Here is a 23,534-nt window from a genome sequence, read left to right on the forward strand (position 1 = left end):
TGTTAAACATTACACTGTGGGTTTAATCATCAATGATGTGTTTTAATTTTCTACAATATCACATTGTTAAACCACCCCTTGTGCGTTTTTTCTAGATGTCACCAAACCATCCACACCAGGAGCCAAAAAGCCTGCAGACTCCCCCCTTACTCGCCCTTCTTCTACAACGAAGTCAGCAAAATCTGAGACTTCCAAGTCAGCTTCAAAATCAGAGGTCACTGCCAAAAAGCCTGCTACTAACAAGCCAGCAGACACCAAAACACCTAACCGCCCCAAAACACAAGAGAGCAAGCCTACACCAGCTAAGACTCCTGGCTCCAAAACCAAGACCTCCAGCCCCAAGAAAACTGTGGGAAGCAGCACACCAACTCCTGTTAAACGCGCCCCTAAAGCTGCCACAGCTGCTGAACCTGAAAAGGAAGTTGCCGCAGCTGTAGCTGCTGCAGCAGCGATTGCTGCCACAGCAGCTGTTATTGCTGCGCCAGAACAACCAGAGCCTCTTGCAGAAGTAGCTGTGGAGCCATCCATTACAACTCTTGAAGAAAAATCAGTAGAGCTCACACCAGAACCAGAACTAGTCTGTGCACCAGTGGCTGAATCAGTTTGTGAACCAAAACTAGAACCCGCACAGGAATCCACACCAGAACCCCTACGAGAACCTACACCAGAACCCGTCAGGGAACCTACACCAGAACCTGCAAGAGAACCCACACCAGAGCCTGTCAGAGAACCCACACCAGAACCTGCAAGGGAACCCACACCAGAGCCTGTCAGGGAACCCACACCAGAACCTGTAAGAGAACCCACACCAGAGCCTGTCAGGGAACCCACACCAGAACCTGTAAGAGAACCCACACCAGAGCCTGTCAGGGAACCTACACCAGAACCTGCTAGGGAACCTACACCAGAACCTGCAAGGGAACCTACACCAGAACCTGTAAGAGAACCTACACCAGAACCTGAAAGAGAACCTACTCCAGAGCCTGTCAGGGAACCTACACCAGAGCCTGTAAGAGAACCAACACCAGAACCTGTACAAGAACTAATTTCACATCAAGAAGAAGAACCATCCCCCGAGGCATCTGTAGATCTCCTGTCTGACCCACCAGCCGAGGAGGAGGCAGAACCAGTCCATGAAGCAATGTGTGGTGTTCAGCTCCCTGCACAGATAGATCCTTTCAAATTTGAGGAGCCTGCCAACGACTCCCTGGGTACTACCGTCATGTCTCCTCCTTGTTCCCCACAAGGCCCTGCTTCTCCTGTCAGAGACCAACAGAATGCCTACTCTCTCCTGGGCACCCATGTCCACTCTGATCCCTGGAACATGAACCAAAGCCCGAGCAGTATGATGAACTTCCAGAGAGAAGAGGAACAGTGCCAGCAGTTTGAGGCTCAGGAGACACAAGAGGAGGCAGAGGACGAAGAGCAGGAAGAAGAAGAGAAGGAAAACTTGTTTATGCATACCCCTGCAGCTCCTGAGGCCTTTAATAACACGGTGCAACCTCACTTATTGGGTGCCTCCCCTCTGGATGATTTCAGCCCCAGAGGCCTGATCTCTCCTCATGAAAAGGAGGAGGCAGTGGAAAAGGCTGATGAGGAAATCAACGAGGATGATGATGAGGAAGAGGATGATGATGATGAAGATGAGGAACAAAGGAGACTGGGCCATCAGCCTTCGTCTTTGATCACTGACATGAGCACGTCTCAGCCCTCTGACGACTTCCAAGTGCGCTCCTCTGCCTTTGGAGGTTCAACAGGGTGGCACGGTGACGACTTGCTGTCTGGGATGGACTCCGAGGATGTGAGCAGCTGCACCAGCAGCCGACAGCAGGGGGTCTCAGACCTTAGTAGCACCCAGCATACCGCAATTCTGGAGGGCACCCAGAGTTCAGATGCCCTGGTTGACACTAGCCTCCGTGGTTCTGAGGGAGATGGTAACCTCATGGGTTCTCCCAATGTGGAAACCCTAGCCAATGAAGAAGAGGACGAGGATGATGAGGATGAGCGGGTGGATGATATGGATTTGAGCTCTGAGAGGGTAGACGAACACCATAAAGTTTTCCAGGAGCAAGGGCAAGATGAGGAAGAGGATGAAGACGTGGAAATGCGCAGTGAAGGAGTGATGGAGAGCTGTGAGAATGAGGATGACTTTAATGAGGAGGCACATTTAGATAACCTTAATCAATCGGGTCCTCCACCCTCCATCCCTGCATCCTCCTGGGGCCAGACCAACCCCTTCTGTGATACCTGGGCTCAGCCAGCCTCACTGCTCTCCGTCTCCTCCCCCAGCCCCGTGTCCGACCACGGTGCTGCTGAGTCTGAAGCGCCCACCCAGTCTCCTGCCCAGGCATGTTTGGACGTCAGCGCCCCATCCTTTGCTCCTGAGATGGAGCAAGAAACCAACTTTCATCAGTCATCATATGAGGAGACGAAGGGCTCAGTTCCTGCAGAGGCTCCCACCCTACTTGCTGCCCCGCCTGTAGGCATGTCCCAGTCCAGCACTCTAAGTGGCACGGCTCTGGCAGCCCACAGCAGCAGCGAGACAAGCACACCAGAGGAACTCCGTGACTATGACAGCAGCTCTGGAGTCGAGTCCCGCTCTGACAAGCAGCAGACCCCAGTGCCTGCTTCGGTCCAGCCTGACATGGAGCAGGATCTCGGTATTCACTTAGAAAAAGGCGACGGAGAGGAGGAGGAAGCCGAGACTCTCCCCGCCGACGAGGTCCTGGGCACCGGACCCCCAACTGCTCCTGCATCCGCCCCTTCTTCCCCTTCCACCTCGGGAGATGAGGCCAGCGATACAGAAGGGGAGATGCAAATAAACGACCCTGAAGCACCCATGATGGTAGATGAAAGTGCCGGGTTTGAGAGCCCTCCTCAGACATGTAGCCTGCCCGCTCTCGAGGAGGACGAAGAGGCTGGGGACACACCAGCTGGGGAGGGTGAGGAGGATGGGGGCGGGGCCACCCCTCAGTCAGCCAATTCTGTAGCGTCTTACGGCTTCGACTGCACCACATCCAACTCCAACGCCCACTCCATGGCTGAGAGCTGCGGGAAGAGCCCTGGAATCTTCTCCTTGGAGAACGAGGAGCAGCTGCCAGAGGAGGCCAAAGACCCCTCCCTCATCAAGGAGCTGACGCTGCCATCAGCTGCCACCTCCGCCCTTGCAGAGGACCTGCTGGGCAGATCTGTGGACCTGATGCCTTTGGGTCACCCGGAGGACAACCATCCCAGTCTAGATGACCACCACTACATGCTGGGAGGGAAGATTGCAGCAGACCAGCTGGAGGACATCGATCCAGTCGAGGCCGAGGAATCTGGAGACACCGGCGACAACCAGGCGTCCTACTACTCTACCATATCTGATAAGACTGATAGTTTTCTGGCAGGTAACGTATAAGTCCCTCCTGTTACCCCCCGGAATGCACCTTTTCCCTGCAACCCTCCCCCTTTTACCTGTTTTCTTCTTTTGTTTTCTCTCCAATTGGGTTAGATGGTTAGAAGAAGAAAAAAAAGGAGAGCAAGATTGTAGGAAAAAAAGATTTTAAAAAAATGAACAAAGGAGAAGGAAAAAAAATGACTGTAGCAATTTTTAAATGAAGCCTCCCTCTTTCATACTGTTATGGTCACGGTTATGAGTGTATGGCTTAAACTCCATTTTTCTAGTAGGATGTTCTTTTTAAGTAACCCTGCTTATTCTGTAGCCCCTGATGGGGTATTGACTGATTGGTCCAATGTGACTGAGCTTTTAAACCGAAAAAAGGAAAAGGAAAAAAAAAAAGACAACACACAGACGGAATAATATGGACTCATTGTGTATTTATCCTACTGTTTTTACCAATCAAATGTCAATGATTTTTTGTTGTTGTTTTGTATTTGCTTATTTTTTGGTTTTTTTTGTTTTGTTTTGGTTTCTGTTAAAACCTGGTCCTCCCCTTCCCTGTGTACACACACTCCATGTTCAACAGCACCATAGCGATAGTCGCTTTTTTTTATTTTTTAAAAGGTTTGTGTTCTGCTTTCAAGACTTTTAGCTATCAAAATAAAGGCTAGATATTAACACAGCAGGTTTTATTTTGCCGTTACTGATTAGTTGAAGTAGGTGTGTGTGCGGGGGGGGCGGTCAATAGATTGCAGTTGGTGACGCTTTTAATGTGTGCTTCAAGAGGTTCTACTGCTCTTTGCATAGGTTGTTAAGGTATATAACGTGCAGTCACGTACAGTATGTGTTTCAGGCGTTTGGTTAAGTGGCTTCAAGCTTCGAGCCTCAGTTAGCAGATCATTTGTGTTCCAAGAAGAGACTAACGGCTAGCCTTTTTATTCGTGATGAGACACTACATAATCTCCACATCACAGCTTTACACTCTCTGAAACCTTTTCATAGTGGGCGTTTGGTTTACTATTTCAACAGTATATTGCATGTTTAATTAACAAAGACTCTGTACTACCTGGAAATTTGCAACAATTCTACACTAGACATGATGTTCAGAAATGAATGGTTCACATTAGGTTATCTTTCAAAATTCCATTAAAACATCATTGCAAGGCATTTTTGTTCCCGTTTCCTTTTTTCCCCTATGGATCCGAGCATGTCTGAACTCGTCTCCTTGTGTTTGTGTGTGTGTGTGTGTGTGTGTGTGTGTGTGTGTGTGTGTGTGTGTGTGTGTGTGTGTGTGTGTGTGTGTGTGTGTGTGTGTGTGTGTTTATGCAACATTATTTCCCAAGTGGCGTCTCTTATTCTTCGCCATGGGAACTGCTGTTAAACATTAAGTGATGTGGCCGTTGTTCAATGGTGTTGTGTCTAGATGGAATTTTGGTCAAAGTAAAAAGGTGATCCAAGATCTTCAGCACGCTTACACCTTTGTCAACTTTTCAGATCCGCCAACACAACATTCAGAGCACTCTCTCTCTCTGACAGGCAGTGCTCGCTTAAGGTTCTTGTAAACGAACAAAGCTGTTCTGTGTCCGCTGAGAGACGCATTTGTCACACCTCAAAAACATTTAAATGGATCTATTATGATTTTCCTTTTTTACCGTCACATACACACTGTCACACACTGTGGATGTTCATATTAAACATGGCCACAGTATTAAGTATGGTCAGTAGAAGCATTCTAAATACTCTGTTTCAGATAGTTTTCTACTCCTAGAGCTGTATAATAACCTCAAAATATACTTTTCCTTAATATGACCTTAATATTTTCACGTCAGGCTTACAGCTCTGACTTGGCACAGAAGCTCCACCGAAAAGCAGCAGCCAATCAGAAGAAGGTCAGCTTAATGGGAATCCTACACTACAAACAAGCATTTAAGAAGATCACTTAAAGTTCCTCTTCCTCCTCGTCTTTGCACAAGCACATTGCTACACTTCTTGTCACGTTGCCACCGTCAGTTGTCACAGCTGTAGTAGCAGATTGTACCCATTGTTTCACAAAGATAAAGGGGCCCAGGCATGAATTCATCGGGCTACCAGTGCTCAAAAACTGTACAGAACACATTTAGCAGCATTTCTGGTTATTCTCCCTCCTGCAGTAATGCACAAGGGGGAGCGTCTCTGCTCTTTATTTGCATACATGTCAAGAAGCCCCCCACCTCCAGAAAAACCACCACTTATGATGAACATGACATTAATTCAGCAGTGCCATAAATTGGGGAGGTGGGTTGCAAAGCAGCTTGCAGGTATACAACATTTGGATGACTTGTGCTGCTTAAAATGGAGGTCCAGTTTGAGTTAGCCAATCGGATGCGCAGAAGGGCATGAGATGAATCTGCATCCTCGTTCGCTACATATGCAACTATAAATAGTACCATCTCCTCTCTGGTCAGGCCTTGTGCTCTTCATTGAAACCCTGACCGGAACATACCCCACAGCACACACACACTGACACAGATGTAGCTTAGATGTCTCTAAAATACCAGCTTTTGTCATTTCCTAAACACTAAATTTACATTCATGAGACCATGAACGACTTGATTCAGGTTTGTGCTTCCCTGACTTGGTGATTATACCGTACACTGAAGTTAGTTCGATTACTTTTCCACATTATTAAAGCCACACATTATCTTGATATGATCAACTTCCTGTGATTATGTATATATTTTTTATCAGTTCTATCCCATGTGCCCTTTGTCTGTACTCTACTGTGAATCACATATATGACCACTGTCCTGCATGACAGACATCATGTTCCTGAGAATGACACCTCAAATGTGAGACTGGGATTTTGGTGCAGACTACTCAACCGAGTGGCCCTATATGAAACAAAGGTGTGGCATTAGAGGAAACATGTTGCACTGACTGTTGTGTGATGTGTTTCATTGTGCCGGTTTGTAGCTGCGGTGTTCAGCATTCCTCTATCACTTTTATTTTGGAAGCCCCTTCCCTTGTTTTTTGTTCCTTTTTTTTGTTACACCTTTTTGCATTCGTGTCAGATCTCTCCTCCTTCCTGGCCCCTTGTTGTACCACCCGTTCTGTTTGATGCATGCATCTATAACGGATGCACCAAGTGATCTTGACTGTCCCACAGGAGATTGGAAGAGATATGAAGTGGATGAAGCTCACAGATGGCAAAAACACTCACAGGAAGACAACCAGAACCAGAACCACACTGCTGCAGCTCCCATAGCGAATGGTCACTACTTGGCAATGGTCCCGGGCAACAGGAGGCCCATTGATCCGACTCTTGCCGCCCATTTTGCCAAAATTGCTCCCCCTCCATCTTTGACCAGTGCCGCTGCTGACGGTCACGCTGGCGGAGAACAGCTGAAGAGGCTGGAGCAACACCAGGAAAAGCTGAGAGAGATGCAGCAGCGCCAGGCACAGGAGAGGCAGAAGAGGCAGTGGCTGGAGGAAGAGCGTTTGAGGCTGGAGCAACAGAAGCAGTTGGAGAAGCAGCGCAGGGAGCTCCTCCAGCTGCAGCTGCAGCAGCAACAGCAGGAGCACCGTCACCGCAGGCAGGTCCTGCAGTGGCAGCTGGAGCTGGAGCAGCAGTACCGCATGCAGCAGAAACAGATCCAGCAGCAACAGCAGCTCAGGAGGAGCCCGACCGGAGTGATGCTCTCCCCTTCCTCGGGGCTCTGCACCATCTACGAAGCCATGGAAACCAGCGACGAGGAGGACGAAACCAGAGGGGAGGCGGGAAGGAGGGGGCGGCCCCCCCACCGGCAGCAGCACCTGCGCCCGGTGCCCCCGCAGGAACTGGAATGGAATAAGAAGGTGGACATGGTCCAGCAGCTCATCAACCAGACCATGGTGCTGTCTGGTGATACAGACTGCCCTCCGCTCCTCCTCCTCCCTGTGGGGACTGGGGGCACCCTAAGCCCCCTGGAGAGCAGCATGTGGCCCAGTTTGTTTCCCCAGTTCAGCCCTCCTACCGCTACAGTCACATCTGTCAGCAGCTACTCCCCAGACAGCCAGGGCAGCTCCCCAATCAGTGACTGGACTGTGGTCGAGGTGGAGACCCATCACTGAACAAGGGAGGCGGAGAAGCACATCAATAAATCGGTGCGAGGAACAGTTTCACATATTTACGAATATCTGTTTTTAATTTTTGGCACAGGGTTAGGTGAGAAGATTGATACGACTCTCACTGCTGTTCAGCTCAGTCGAGCCACAGTTATTCTAAGAAATTGAAATCTACTGGCAAAGATGGAGGGAAATGTATCCAAATAAGCTCACAAATAAATCTGTATGGAAGCAAAGCACAAAGACGACAACTGACCTTTATTTGATGGGGTTAAACGGTCCCCTCCTGTGTGATGAACTGCTGACACCAGGATTTGGTGTGGATTTCTGGAGGCTCTGAGTTCATGTGATGAGGTTCACCGATGGGAGGGGCTTGGAACAGAAATAGGAGAGCTGCAGGAAGCATTTTCTACATACAGCCACACACCAGAGCCAAAAGGGTGATATTGATCTACTCGTCTAATGCTGTGCCAAAATCTCACGCTGTTATTCATGAGCAGCGTGCATCATACGACTGAACTCCTCTCACAGATCTGATATGCTTATTTTAATGTGCCATCGTTAATGAAGCCATACGAGAATTTTACGGTTAAGCCGGATACTTGATTTAACCATAAGACCATACCAACTTGGTCTTCAACAGATTTCATTACTTGTAGTAGAACATATTCACTGTAGATGACCCCATGTAATTGATTACTGTAACCCAGACATGCATACTGTCATACTGTCGCCTCACATTTTAGCATGTTCTCCTTACCAGAAGCACTTAACATCTGTCCTCAGCTGTCTTACTCTGAAATGCACTGGATCTACTTTAGCAGCCCTGTTGTCTCTTGTGTCGTGTGGGGGCAGCGCTCCACTTTGTTGTCTCTTTTGTATCTAGACCAAACACTGGTCGCTCTCTCAAACGAGAGACTGAGCTATGACAAATTGCACTGGTTTTCTACTGTTGTTTATTCGCTGTTATGGTCTTTGCCAAAGTATTTATACAGGTAAGTAGTGTTGTGTTACATAGCCAGTACTGTTGATAGATGAATATTTTTTCTGGGCTTTTACATCCCCCCAAATCCCCATAGTGAAATACCTAAATCGGTGTATTGTGTCCGCCTACAAACACCAGTCTCTGCTCAGTGTTACTGTGTTACTGTGACTATACTGGACAAGCAGGTTTTCATGGACTTAATAGAGCTGTCAGTCACGGAGGAAGAGGGAGGCGTTAAGGAGAAGAAGGGCGCTCCTTGTTCTGCTGTGAGGGGTGAGGGAAGGCGTACAAGGGTGCAAGGCTGGTTGGCGGGGGGGAGAGTTGTCCTCCCTCACACATTCCGAAGTTATAACCTCATTTCCTGGGTCGCCCAGTATTCAGGGAGTCTCCGAGGTTACAGATGACGTCATGGTGGGGGGAGAAGAAGAGGAGATGCGGAGATGAGACAATGCATCCACTCTGTACAGGCCCCCGACCTAGGCTGTGGGGATTGGATGGTGGAGGGCAGGCCAAGTACCAACCTCTATATTTCTTTTATTAAGTATATTAATATAGTCTGTTAAGAGTTTCTATATATTTCCCTTTGTTATCATATTTTTTAAAAGAGGTGTTTATTTGTATCAGTCAGGTAATGAGAACATAGCAGGTTGTCTGATATTTAAATGTGTTGAGTGAAGAGAAAAAAAGCACCTGTGTTTCTCTTTGTGTCTGCACAAGGTAGGTGATGTCTGTCTGGGATGATCGAAGTGAAGGAACACCGCCACCTGTTGGCAGCACGTGTGACACACTGACCCATTCTTCCACTTACACAGCCTGTGAATCTCTTGCAGTGAAATCATTTAATCTGAGTTATATAGCAGCCTATACTAGCTAATAGGCTTTTCCTTTATCTACTGCTACTGTAAGCAAAGTGCCCGTTTATATGAGTCTGAAGTATCCTAAATGAATATTTTAAAAAGCAGATTATATTTCAAAGTGCATACAGAATATAGTTTTCCAAAAATATTTGTACTACAGCTGGACTATGCATGTGTTATGTGGCCTCTGCTGTTGTATGCTTTCTATCATATCATTAAGAGTTTGTTTTTTCTGAAAAGATCAACATACAAGCAAGCATAACTAGTGCATGTGTGATTAGAGTAGACTTATATGTGCACCTTTATTGTCAAAGTACAGTCTACTCCGCCTCAAGCCACTTTACACAGATATTTCTGTGTACCTTTGCTATTGAATTTCATATGAATCTATACAAAATTGCTGTTTACATTCTCAGTATTTTGATATTCGGTGTGTGAGTGATCGTCATCCTTTCTTTGTTGTTGTGCCAGTGTTCCAGATCATTTTAAATTATAAAATGTCAAAACTTTTATGCTTTCAATATTAAATAAAACTGCTTTAAATCAATTGGTTATAGTGTTGTTTTAAAATTCACGTCATTTGAAAAACAAACAATTAAAAAAAAGATGTAAATGAGAAGCAGCTACTCAAAAACACAGAGTCTGATTATTTTCATACAGGAGAGAAGAGGACCTTTGCTCGGGGTTACATATGTACGGTAACCGATGAGGGGTTAACTCAGTGTACACTCACCAGCTGCTTTCTTCATTTAAGCATCGTTTAAACACTGCAGCCTAATTTAGTATTGTTTTTGACCATGCCCATCTCTTACGACCACAGTGTCACGAAGCTAAAATCGCCATAAACTGGTTTCTTGAACACAACAAGTCTCCACGGTCACCAGATCTCAATCCAATGGAGCATCTTTGGGATGAGGTGGAACATCACGGAAGTGCAACTGACAAATCTGTGCTGTGAAGTGTTTCTGAAAACAAAAGGGGGTCCAACCCAGTACCTGAAGACTGTGTGTACACTGTAGATGGCACATATTACACATGTGATAGCACTGCTTACATTTCTAAGTGCTGCTTAGTGGAAAATATTGTTTTCCATAAAAATCCCAGGTCCAAATATCACCAGTTGTCTGTTCATACAGGAATCTATATCACAAATAAAATCCAGTTCTATTCCTGCACTCTGAGCTCAGCCATAATCCATCCACAAAGACAGTGTGGGTGTATACAGTCTGCACTCACCCTGTATGTCTCCCTCAGCCGTCTGTTCGGTTTGTTAGACCAAGGTGAGTTAACTCGCTGTGTCATCAAACCCTTTTATAGTTTGTAGTTATTTAAAGTTGTTTCCATTGTATTTTAAATGTCACCTCTACTCAGCTGCATTTCAGATGCAAAATCACACTTTTTTTCACTACATATCTAAAGTTCAGTAAGTTTGCAGATTAACATATCAATAAATACATACAGTACAACCTCATTAACTTCTAAACAGAAATAACTATATTTGCTATCTTTTTAATAGGAGTTTTGTTTTGCTGGTATAGTTTGGACCCATTTCGCATCCCAATGGGAGTGGTCTCTTTTCTAGGATGCCTGCCATTAATATGACATAAGCGGTTTCTGAAAGTATACGAAATGACACAGTGAGTATAACCATGTCATATATAGCTGGATAGTGTAGTGTCATCTTTGGAACAACAGGTCGAGGTTTGAATCCAGCAAGTCTACCTCACAACATGAGCTACAGTGTGTAACATAAGCTGTGGTGGCTCACACATCAGCTAACCTTAACAACGTCTGTGGCAGGTATGTGACAATATAGTGAGATATAGAGGACAATATGGACATAATGATCCACGTGTTACGATTACCACAAGGATCACTGTTGCCTTCACCCTCTACAATTTTTCTAGTTCAACATCGTTTAGCATGCAGGGTCAGAGGTCACATTATTCTCTGAGAGCTGACAGCATAGCTTGACATGGCAGAAAAACACACAGAACAGCATAAATAATAAAGAAACCACACTAACCTGGTTAAAGGCTTAGAGTTGGTCCTAAATAAAAAGCGGCATGTATACAAAACTGTACTGTTTGGCTACCTGATTAAAAATGTTCATTCACAAAGTGTGCATTGTGGTTCATTGATAATAATGTAATGCATGAATAAGAACGAGGTTCAAAGTTTCTCTTCCTTCTGTCTCGAGTGAGGAGATTTGGCTGCACAGTGGTCATATTGTTGCTGCAGTGACGTCAAATTCGCAATTCATCATTCATCTACAGCTGTAGGGTTCAGGGTAAGCAGCCCAGTCTTCCCCTCTGGCATGATTTGGCAATGGCACCAGGAGCTGTTTGATCCTGTAGAAGAGAAGGACTGCAATACACTGGTAATACCTAAATAAACATAAATGAACTGATAGTTCCTTTATAGCAGCTTAAAGGGCCATTACACTGATTTTATAAGAAGAAGAGACATCAGTTTATTTTAACTCAGACCTACACGGTAAGCTGCAGTGGACAAATTCAACAGATCCAAACTTCATACAGTCACACACTGACTGTATGAAGTTTAGTGTTCCTACAAGCAGGTTAGCACGGTGATGCGTTCAAATGTGATCAACAGGTCTCACATGAAAGCAGGAGGGCGCTCGGCTGCCGCAACGGTCTGCGCCGCTTTCCAGCTGCGTCAAGCTGACCAAAGAAATCCGCAATAACAGCAGATCCAGGCTGTGCTGGTTTCAAAATAAAATCCCACACGACTTCGCTGCCAAATTAAAGCGTTTGATGGGGGATTATTTATTAACTGCTGGGGCATACAATTCGAAATAAATGCCGTATGCTCCCACAAGAGCTCAAACAGTGATATCTCCTCTTTAGTGTGTTTATGCCGCTGCGTTTAACACAAGTGGGAGAATCGATCCAAATATTGATAGTATTGGTACCAGCGCTGGTAATGTAGTAGGATCGATACTTTGTCTCTATCCTCTAACTTCGGTATGTGGCCCACTGGATTATGTTGAATACATTTGTTTTTGGAAATGAAAAAAAAAAAAAGTTAAACACGCACTGTGAAAAATGTCTGAACGTTTTTGTGTTGACTGTCACCTCTATTTTATTTCTAGCCTGGAGCAGAAAGGTTAAGTGCTTTAGAGACAAACATACCAGGTTTTCAAAATACACAATAAGCTGAACGGTGTATTTTATTGTGTTAACTATTTAGTAAGCAAAAATTACATTGAATTAGTGTAATCTCATAAATTATGACATACTGCTCTCACCTTACGTGTAGGTATCGGCAACTCTGTATTTACTTGGTGTCAGATCTTTACCACAAATAGCAGTATAGCACAGCATTAGTGTTTAATGCAGTACTGTCCAACGGTGAATGGTCTGTTATGTGTACTATGAACGGCTCAGACCATTGACTTCCTGTTCTGTGGTAAGTTGGTTAAAAATAAGTAAACGCTTGTTTTAATGGTTTAAAAATGCTTCTGTGCGTATGCTCCAGTTTCTATAAAAATATCACTGTGAGTGTGGCAGCTATAGAAAGGCTCCACACAGTTATTTTAACCTAAAGTTTTCTAAGAACCAAATTTCTAGCTTTTGCATTCAATGCACTGTGCGTGTGATCGCCGATGCGTATTTTATTTTGAAGGTCAGAGCAGGAAGTCCCATTTTTATGCTCTCTGTATGCCTTCAGCACTTGTCTTCCCTACCCAGCAGCAACAGTAACCGGCTCCCAGCTTCTCGCAGAGCCGAGCCGGAGCGCATCGCTTCGGGGAGAAGATGGCCTCTGTTTGCTCCAGGAAGCAGAGCTGGGTGTTTCAGTGAATCCTGGCGGGTGTTGGGTTTCCTCACAGGGCTTTCCTCCCCTGACGATGAGAAGGATCCCCGCAGCAGCAGCAGCAGCAGTGCTCCTCCTCACACTACTCCAGGACAGCCCGCACTGTCTGCGTGATGCAGCCCGGAGTCCGAGAGTTAACGTCCTGCTACCAGGAGGTGATGGTCTGCCCCTCTCTCCACTGTCCACCTGCTCCTCTGTCGTTTTTCCAGGCGTTACCATGTTAGCATTTTATTCACCCACCTTCCCCACATCAGACTGCGCCTTTACTCGGATTATTTTTTTTAACTTATTATTATTTTTACAGGACTTTCAACGTTGGACTCTTTGCATTTAGCCACTGGTGCCGCAATGATCCGAGGGCTGTAAAGTAAGACAAACGGTAGCAGAAGTCATCTCATTTGTCGCTGGCATGATGGCCAATCTCAGTGAGCTACAAGTGAGTTTCCAACTTTTCCCTGCTTGCTGTGTGAAAGCTGCTGTGTGCATGCACATGTGTGTTTTTAGCTGACTCCCATCACTACAGGCTCGCTGTATGTGTGATGTCTGTGATAGCAACTATTACAAACCTTAATGTTTTTGATGCCTGATGATGAATTTGCTCGGATACATCCACAGAGTTGACATTTATAAAAGGCACATTTCCAAAAAAAAAAAAGTGTACCAGGTAATGCCCACTCACTGCCCAAAATGCTAGAGCCTACAGTTTGCATTATACACAGTTCGAGACAGCTTAATTACATTTAGTGAGAGATGTGCCAGAGTTAATTAAAATACTTTATCTCAGCTCAGATGTTGATAGCATCCAGGAGTCGTGTGAGTGGAAAAGCTGAACCAGATTAAAGATGGAAATAGCTGCTGTTCATCCACTGAATCATTTTACTTTTGATCCTTGTTTAAAGCTATGCTGCCTGGCATGCCCTTTTAAAGACCTTCTATTTGGACTATTAGAAAATCAGCACCAAGTCCAGTAAACGATCCACATCTGCAAACAGCTTATCTGCATTTAGTCATATTATTTTCAGGGGGGGAAGTGCTGCTCTGTCTGCTTCCACTCCAGTTTTACTACACTTCTGATTTGCCAAATTAAACTACAGGACTTCCCTCTGCGGGACACAGCAGTTGCCCTCGGGCGGAGTCAGGGGTGGGTCATGGAGGGTGCTGTGGTGTCAGAGCCGCAGGTCTAGCTCGGAGTGGTTGGCTCACAGCTACCCTAGTATCAGTTCAGCACAGGACACCGTGGAGAAGGATGTTAAAAATTAAAGGACGCTTCAGCTCAGCTCTTTCCAGGAGCAGGTTAAGCAGCAGCACTCTGTGGTTAAGAACCCCAGTCACAAAGTTAAACTACTGCAGAGAGCATGTGCAGATTTCTTTGTGAGTATGAAATACTTTTACTTGATGTGGACAGCTGAAATGGCTATAAGAAAGGCTTGTGATTGATGTGTGACAGCGTGCAATTAGAACCACAAAGCACTCACATTTCCTGTTTCTGCACACAAGCATTAACCTGCGCGTGTTTGATTTGACACCCGTCTTTCCTGTGGCCTTCAGCTGCAAGTGCGAATATGTTTTGTTTTTGTTATGTTTTTTGGGTTTTATTATAAGGCATCAGCAAGTGTTTCTCTCAGAAATCCACTTAGTCAGATTGCAGTCATTATACAGCACTGCTGAATCATTTGTTGTGAGCGAGAGCTCACGTATTCCTTGACATTTAATGGCTTTTTTCAAGGAGAAGGTTCCTTTGATGTTTACTGGAAAGCACACTGCCTATGTGGGGATCAACAGAAGCAGATGATATGGGCCAAAGACGTTTCAGTTTGCCTTCAGTCATGTGTGCTACTTTCAGAAAAAGTACCTTACTCAAACTGCCACCTGCATAAAATGAAAATTGCGATTAGAGAAGTAGTTTGCCTTTATAAACTAATTATAACCTTAAAAATATATTCTTTATAGCGGTATTAATGCTGGAAGACAGTGGTTTGGTGGTAAAACAGTGTCATTTTACTCTGGCGAGTTTGCCAAGTTTTAGTTATACTGCATTTCTACCATATTTTTCATCCCAGTATTACTATATCGTGACTGCAATGCTTGGAAAAACAACCTGTGTTGAAGTAACAGTAGTAGTGCAGTTTCCTCTGATGTAGGCACAAATGACTTCCTCTTAGATTAAAAAATTAAGGGTCATTAGGAGAAAGACACTATTTCCACCTAATATAACGTAATGCTGATGTGGACTGTAACTGACGATGATCAAAGGAATCATTAATATTTATGACTTTTACTCAGATATCGACATAGGTATATAGAGACATATTTTTAATAGCAAACACTCCATTGTTTCAGTGACATGATGAAGTGTTCATCATTTATCAGTGATTTGATCATTATAAACACCTAACTGTTTTAGTATAGCAGAAAACTGTCGTGCTCGTTAAAGAAGCAATGACTAAATGCAGAAAACAACAGTTCATACACAGGTGTGTGCTACTCCCTTCACAGAATAGACCAAACTGAGTAACCAGAAGAAAAAGTGAAGAGTGAGACGCTGGCGCACTTCTGAAAAGATGACAAGTACATCTGAGTGTTCACTTAGAGAAATCGGATGCTTCACAGGTACTCAAATGGCAGACTTAGATGTGCCTGTAAGCCAAATTGTGCTGTTCTGTGGAGGGAGTAGTATGCACCCGGGACCTGTGGCTCTCTAAGGAAGTTCAAAAGAAAGTTTGCTTTTAGGTTTTAATCAAACCCCAAAAGGCCTGACACTTTACTTTCCATATATTGTTGTGTCTTGCACATCAGGTTCAGCTACCCTAACATAGAATAGAATAGCTCTTTATCGTCACTGTTACAAGAACAATGAAACACAGTTTGGCATCTCTCTGTAAATCTACACAATAACACAGGCATTTACATTTACACAAGAAAGATATGTACACATGTGTACGGATACACCCATACATACATACACAAACATACATACATATATATATATATATATATATATATATATATATATATATATATATATATATATATATATTTATATATTTATATATATATATTTATATATATATAAATATATATATATATATATATATATATATATATATATATATATATATATATATATATATATATATATTATATATATATATATATATATATATATATATATATATATATATATATATATGTATGTATGTATGGGTGTATCCGTGTATACACATGTATGTGTATACATACACATACATGTCATCTGAGGAGCAGGTGCATTGTGAGGTGCAGTGTGATCAGTGATATTGCACATTAACATAATTGATAAAGAGGTATTCTAATGATAAATGAGCCTTAAAATATAATAAGGCTGCATCAGATAGCACAGTGTGTTGCTGGAACAAAGGAATGATGGTTACTGAACTCAATTAGTATCTAAATTAACACAAATATTCATGATCACTGATTTCATCAATATACTACTGTCACAGTAATGACCACTGCCCTTTTAAATTACATAAAAATAACTGTGCTTTTAAAAAAATGTAAGTAGCATGAGCAGTAAGTTTTCCCTTTGTTTCCTAAACTTCACACAGAGATGATAACTGACTGGTGACCGGTGCGTTGATGACACATTCAAGCTTATAAAGCCCCCTGACTGAATCCATTATTCCTCCTTCGTAGCCCGGGCTGCAATTGAGCTGTTTCAGCCCACTATGATGAATTCATTCTCCCTGTGTAACAATGACAAACGGCTCAGTCATTATCCCGGCAGGCCAGCAGCAGCAGCGGCACACAGCCAGTGAGCAATGGCTGATTGAGATCAAGGGGCCATGTTGGTAATGATGATAGGCTGGACCTGTCAGATTGGACCAAGACACATCGATGTGGTGATTGCACTCGTTTGATCGCAGTCCCCTCCTTTTAGTTCTCCTCAGAATGTCATTAAGGCAGCACTGATGGAAGAATTTGGTCTCACTCTAAAGAAAACAACTAAAAAGACTGTTTCTCTCCGAATGAGATCACGAGATCATGAGAATATAGCTTAACTATTAGCGCATCTCCACCATCTCTATCCTGCATTCATCGATTTGCAGCCTTTTTATCTGCTGACCCACCGTCTCTCATCAGATGGCCGTAAGAAGTGTAAACCCAGCTTCCTGCACTGAGCTGATAACATAGCTTGGAAGCTGCTATATACACTCTGTGGCCTCTCCCTCATGAATTCTTTATTTCTGTTGGTTTCCTGCAGTTATTATCTGTACGAGGCAAGTTAGAGGAGTTGCCGCTGCTCCTTCTCTCAGTGTTGTAGGAGTGAGGGCTCCAAATTACTTTTTTATTGATCATCCAAGAGAGGGGAAGCGGCTCGGTCTTTAATGGCATTTGACGATTTTGAGAATACTCACGTGCAGACGCGCTGCTAGATGAGGTCGACTAATGGCAGCACATGTGTCGTAGTACTCGGCGATGTCTTGCATCACGCTCAAAATTATGTGTCCAGCTGCCACTGCGATGGATAATAGGATTATGAGACTGTGGACTTCAACTCTGTCTCTGAGGGTAGCATTAGAGCCCTCAGTCACCCACGCAGGCTCACAAACACATATACAACCACCTCCCCCCCAGCATCCAGCCCCTCCTGCCTCAATCCAGGATTACACTGTGTATGCAGAAATCTGTCTGTCTCACAGGCACGCCAGTCGGCAAGCTTCCTGCTGCATTACAGCTTCTGAAGTATTGATGGACAAATCTTAATGGAATTCATAAATAAAACCAATAGATGTGTCTAGCAGTAGCACTGCTCATTAGGGTGCCGCTACAGAGTCCCAATTAGTGCCAGAGAGCAATACTAACACCTTAAATGCCAGAGTAGGAAAAAGAGTCTGATACATGTCAGCTAGAATTCATGACTCCCCGTCTTCCAGTCTAATGGCTGCACCTCCCAACAGTTCACCAGTCATGTTTAAATTCAGCCGACCAGTCTGCAAACCAGCTGATGCTGCAGTCACCCGGCAGACTTTCAGAGGATTAGTTATCTATGATACCAAGCAAAACTATAACTATAGCAGGAAGACTGGAGAAAACCATCAGCATAGACTGTTGCTTTTTTTCTAAGCTGGTTTGGTGAGTGTTTCAGAGCCTTAAGGGATTGTGGTATTACACGATTGTGCCGCTAAGAAGGACAAGCTGGAGAAACGATGTTACGTTTAAAGGGCAGCGTATTGTAAGTTCCTTCTGGAAGTGGTAATTCTGCCAGTATTACCCAAGAACAGGAAGGTCACAAAGGAAGGGAGCCATCAACGCCGACTGGTTGCTAAAGTAGTTTTGTGATGCCAGAGGGCACTGAGGCTGAGGTGAGCTTGTGAAACAGCTTGGACTGTGGTTTTTTTTTTTACCTCAGCTTGGCACTGCCAGACCATTCACTGAGGTAAAAAGGAGAAGCCACAAGAAAGATAACTCCATATTTTATCATAAAAAAACAAAAACAAAGAATAAATAAGAAAAAAAAAATTCAGTACAGTTTGTTAAGAAGCTGGAATAATCCTCGAGTTTTTCCACGTGTCATAATGTGTACTAGATGTTCAAATGTCATCTGAATGAGTCTTTTCATGGATTTGTGGCAACATTATTTCCTTAAACTGTGACCGAAGTGATGAAGCTTGAGCTTAAGATATTGTAAAGTAGTAACCATTTGTTCTCCTCAGACAGCAAAATCAGATGTATAGTACTTTTGTAACCTAATTATTGTACTGCAGGACAGGAAATACAACACTGAAGAAGGAAATTACGTAGGTAAAAATTATTTTTACTTTTGACCATCTGTGGTTTGGCCCTTTCTCTGTGTATGGTTTTGTCGCTGATGCCGGCTGCTGCACATTCGTTCACATTTAGAACAAGAACACGGCCAATAAACACCACATCCACCACAAATATTAGATGAAGAAGCGCTGTTAACAAACACATGCTTGACGTCCCTGTAGCTGTCTAGACACACCCCTAGCTACATTTTAAACATGTGTATTTTTTTAAAGATAGGGATAATAATATTGGAGACCATAAAGAATGAGTTGGTTTTGGAGTCCTCCTCCAACCTCAACAATCAGATGACCCCCAGTGAGCAAGCACTTATTCTGGGAAGAAAAAACTCCAGGGATGGGCAGCCATCTATGTATAAGCACCACTTTGCCTTCATTTTTCAAACTACTTGAAAGATATTTTCATTTTTTTGTAGCCAAAGAAATGTATCAGTTTTATGTACGACATATCTAATCCTGGTCACTTCCACTGGACTTCCACATAAAGTTAAAACTGGTCATTTTTATTGGCCAATCCTCTGTCTTGTACTTGATATTGATCCTGTGGCTTTATTTATAATGTTGTTAGTACAATGCAATTTAAACTAGAGCCATTTGCAAACAGTAAAAAGATCAAATCAGCTAGGGGTCTGGAGTTAAAGCTCATTTTCAACATCAGATTGACTCATTGAGATCTGATTGTTGGGGGATTAATCAATAAAAGAAAACAGACGTGGGGCATCAGCAAGCTTTTAAAAGCGTAAGTTTTATTTCAGAACACTTAGACTTATTTCACTTAAATCATGACAGCACATGGCAGCTGGACGCCGAGACCTTTGTGTTGCAAAATGACGTACATTGTAGAAACTATGAAGTTGGCACATGCTAAAGTAAAGAGAAAGAGGAACCTGTACTGTGTGACCTGATTGTGGTTACACTTGAGGCAATAAGATGAGCTGCCCCGCCACCGTGCAGAGGTCATGTGATAGCCTGTGTGTAGCGCTGCAGGGGTGGTGTTGGATTTAAGATGCTCGCCACGCTGAGGCTTCGTGGGAACAGCAGCGTGGTCGGCCATGATGTTGCTTGCAACAGCGAGCTGTCTGTTCTGTCCACCCAGAGGCCGTAAAAGTCTGAGAGAAGTGGAACAAAAAATGCTGTTATTACCTTCTTGAGAGGGAGCGACAAAGGTAGTAGCTGGTTAGCCCGACAACAAGCCCACCCTTCAGAATGTAACCCAAACTGCAGCTATTGTTAGTAAAGTCTCTGAGGTTGAATTGCTGGAACAGTGGGATACCGAGGAACAAAAAGCACCCAGGTGCCATTGTTAGTTTGGGTTTTTCCCCCCCAAGATATCAACAATGCACGGGATATGATGAAAGCTGTAACTGGAGGAGCATAAATAGTCTTTAATGAAGAGGGAAAGCCAACAGAAGACAGAAAAGAGAACGCTTGACTCATAGTTCTGGTACTGAGCTAGCTGACAGGCTGCACCAGCTTTGATATGGATACGTGTTGTGATATGCTACGGGCAGTCTCGGACTTTTATGATCCCTGGCTTGACCCTTTTCTTCCGATAAGCTCCGACCAGCAGTACTGCATTGTATAAAACAACTGCTTTCACATGGCTCTAACTTTTATATTTTTCTTCTTATCAACACACATGCTGAAATTCCAGAACCAATAATAAACTGATCCTACGAGAAGTGTTATCAGTGTATCCAAAACCTGTGTCCCCACAGACCCTCACTTTTCCAAGATGCACTTCTTGATTTGCTGATAGACTGCAAACTGGCAGTTATGTGGTGATTAGTAATGATAGAAAGTCAGTCACATTTAGCAACTTCAAGCTGCTGAAATGGACTGGTACTTTAGAGCAGTTTTCTACTCTAGCTGAGCACTTATACCAAAAGTCTTTTTCACCCATTCATACACACATTGGTACAGTGCTTTCATTCTAAGGTTCATGCACAAACTCACTCCAGTGGAGCTGCATGCATCAGGGGAACTTGGTATTCACAGTCATAATCAAGGACACTTGGACATGCAGACTGGAGGAGCTAGGGATCATACCACGACCTTTCAATTAGTAGACCCGGCTTAACCTCTTGAGCCACAGCTGCAGCGTGCCGGTGTTGTGAAGTCGGTCTTGAATACATTTTTTTCTCATCTTTGCAGTGAGTGATTGAAGTAAATACTAAGGAGAGCACAGGATGCTGTTGATTGGCATATAACCTGCCCATAAGGTGGGTTTACTAATACGTAGGATACAGTAGGATTTTTTTTTAGCTTTTGGTAGAATTATTTAGCATTATTGTTTGCATCATAAGCATGGCTGTGAGCATGGTTGGACTGCAGTTTTTTGGCTCTTCTGCATTTTTTTTTTTTTATCTCTAGTGGTTGCTGCTCAGACGTGCTACTTTATAAATATGAACAGTGTTTTATTTTGAGTCATATCCACATATGCTTATCTGCTGCTGGTGCATGAATCCACATCTGGAAATAGTCCCTAGATAATGCTTTGTTAGCTATATTTTGAGCCTTTTTAAAAGTGAGGTTCATGCAGTGCTCCTAAGCATATTGAATAAGTAAGTACTAAGTATTCCCTTGCAGGATTGCACCGTTGCATAACCCCAGATGAGCAGCAGAAAAATCAAAGTGCCACATCATGTGCAGACTACTCTCTGCAGACTACTTTGACCTGATGAATGGGGTCTTGTTTTCATTAGCCATTATAGTGCAACCAAGATCATACAAATCTGCAAACATTTCTGCGTGTTTGTTTTTTCCTCCCGCTACAAGCTCTTCGCTGTCATAATCAACAGCATCAGTAAAGAGGGATAATCGTCTGCATTATAGAATGGACCTCTTATCCCCCTCAGCCCTTCTGCCATAATCATTTTTAATCTTCCTCGTCCATTACCATCATGCCGGTTCAGCCACTCCATTACACAGCGTGTCTCTTTCCGCTCCCTTTGTCCTCTGATAATCACTGTAGGTGACATGTTAGCATATTGAGTAAAGCATGTGTCACAAAGCCTGTTGTTGACCTGTTAGATTCAGGAGCAAGAGGCCGGAAGACGCTGCGGGATGACATCTTAATAACCTCAGATTTAAAACACATGATTTTCTGATGAAATATCTCATGGACATCCGTGCATGATTTACACAACATCTGAGTTTGGATTTATACCAGGAAGTTGGGGGGAGGTGGGGGGAGGAATACAGTAATGGGGCAAATCCTGCAGCAGTTGTAGCTCATTCATGTTTTAGGCTGCGGGATTCCTGTGAGATTTCAGTTATGGAGCATCCACAAAGAAGCACAAAGTTGAATTTCTTAAAATCGAATCTGCAGGAAGTTACTTCCTGCTAAATGGGGCTGTACCATCTACCTGTGTGACTTTAATCTATAGAATGAATCAGCTTTTTATTTCCTCCTCTCCCTTCAGGCTTCTGTCTTTATGCACATTACCTCACTTCCTACAATACCTGATATCACGTGCCTTTTCTCCTTTGTGACCTCCCCTACGTTTTCTCCTATTTTGAGAGCTCTTAATATTCCATATATTTTCAGTCTTTTTGAGTGTAATGCACCATCCGTTCCCATACCCAACTTGAAATCAGTTTTAAATATGGAGAAAGGCATGCAGTTAAAGCAGTTCTGACTGCAAAGTGCCTCATGGGTTCTCCTCTGAGTAACACCCTTATGCAGGCTGACTGTTGTAGGTCAACAACTTTGTTTTCTGCCTTTTTTGTATGCAGGTGCATCTCAGTGGCGCATTCAGGGAAAAGTGGGTTATGTCTGTTGCATTCATTTCCACTGACCTTTTTTACCTCTCAGCTGGTCAGGGGCTGCTCTTTAAAAACATACTGAATAGGCTAGCTTAAAAGCAAATAACTACAAATCTCCAAAAGCAAAGCGTTTGTCGTGTACACCAGGGGTCAAGCTCAGCCAGCAAGCTACATAATACCGTCTCATGTAAGCTGATGGATCAGCTGATACCCTTCTGTGTGTATTATCAAGGTTTTGCAGACACGTGACCACTAAACGCGTGGCGCTAACTTGTCTGCCATGTTGGACATGTGACAATCATGGTGGCAGCATAGGCTCAAGTGAAGCAGGCCAAAGTCATACAGACGTAGAGACTGGTCTGCAACCACCTAGCAATCACTAGTTGTAAAGCAACTTGTTGTTGCTGGCAACCAGTTGGGGAAGGCACTAGGAAAATTATGTCTGTGTGGCTGGGGCTATAGCAATCATTTTCATAGTGCCTTCCCCAACTGTTTGCCAGCAACCACAAGTTGCTTTACAACTAGTAGTTGCCAGGTGGTTGCAGACCAGTCTCTAGGTCTGTATGACACACACCTAGAGAGTGGTCTGCAACCACCTGGCAACCACAAGCCAAGTGAGACAAATGAGTATTCCCCAACCAATAGTCAAAAACGTATATTTCTGCGGTTGTAGTTTGAATGCAAGGGATGGTCTTGAAATACTGTCCGAGCTGTTTTAAAACTGCGAAAAGTGCAACACAAACCAGAAATGGAGACTGTTTGTCTTCAAAGGAAAAATTGTGCCTTTTAAACACGTTGGCTACAATGCCGATTTT

The 23,534-nt window shown here is 43.8% G+C and overlaps 2 protein-coding genes across 8 annotated transcripts in view; both read left to right on the forward strand.

Moving 5' to 3' along the window:
- prr36b (proline rich 36b) overlaps positions 1–9,854 on the forward strand; it is a 38,923-nt gene extending 29,069 nt beyond the window's left edge. For 4 of the 5 annotated variants that reach the window (XM_063471295.1, XM_063471298.1, XM_063471296.1 and 1 more), the window contains 2 exons: positions 96–3,389; positions 6,528–9,854. In XM_063471295.1, the coding sequence (XP_063327365.1) occupies positions 96–3,389; positions 6,528–7,471 (4,238 nt within the window). In that variant the 3' untranslated portion in view covers positions 7,472–9,854. Of the gene's footprint in view, positions 1–95; positions 4,550–6,527 lie in introns of those variants that run through there. The other variant, XM_063471300.1, reaches the window with a different exon arrangement.
- Positions 9,855–13,018: 3,164 nt separating this feature from the next.
- Positions 13,019–23,534, forward strand: part of pkn1b (protein kinase N1b) — a 43,716-nt gene continuing 33,200 nt past the window's right edge. The window contains exons 1-2 of one of the 3 annotated variants that reach the window (XM_063471303.1): positions 13,019–13,363; positions 13,449–13,580. In XM_063471303.1, the coding sequence (XP_063327373.1) occupies positions 13,554–13,580 (27 nt within the window). In that variant the 5' untranslated portion in view covers positions 13,019–13,363; positions 13,449–13,553. Of the gene's footprint in view, positions 13,364–13,448; positions 13,581–14,428; positions 14,516–23,534 lie in introns of those variants that run through there. The other 2 variants (XM_063471302.1, XM_063471304.2) reach the window with 2 other exon arrangements.

The sequence above is a fragment of the Pelmatolapia mariae genome, linkage group LG4, assembly GCF_036321145.2.
Source record: "Pelmatolapia mariae isolate MD_Pm_ZW linkage group LG4, Pm_UMD_F_2, whole genome shotgun sequence".
Classification (NCBI taxonomy): Eukaryota; Metazoa; Chordata; class Actinopteri; order Cichliformes; family Cichlidae; genus Pelmatolapia; species Pelmatolapia mariae.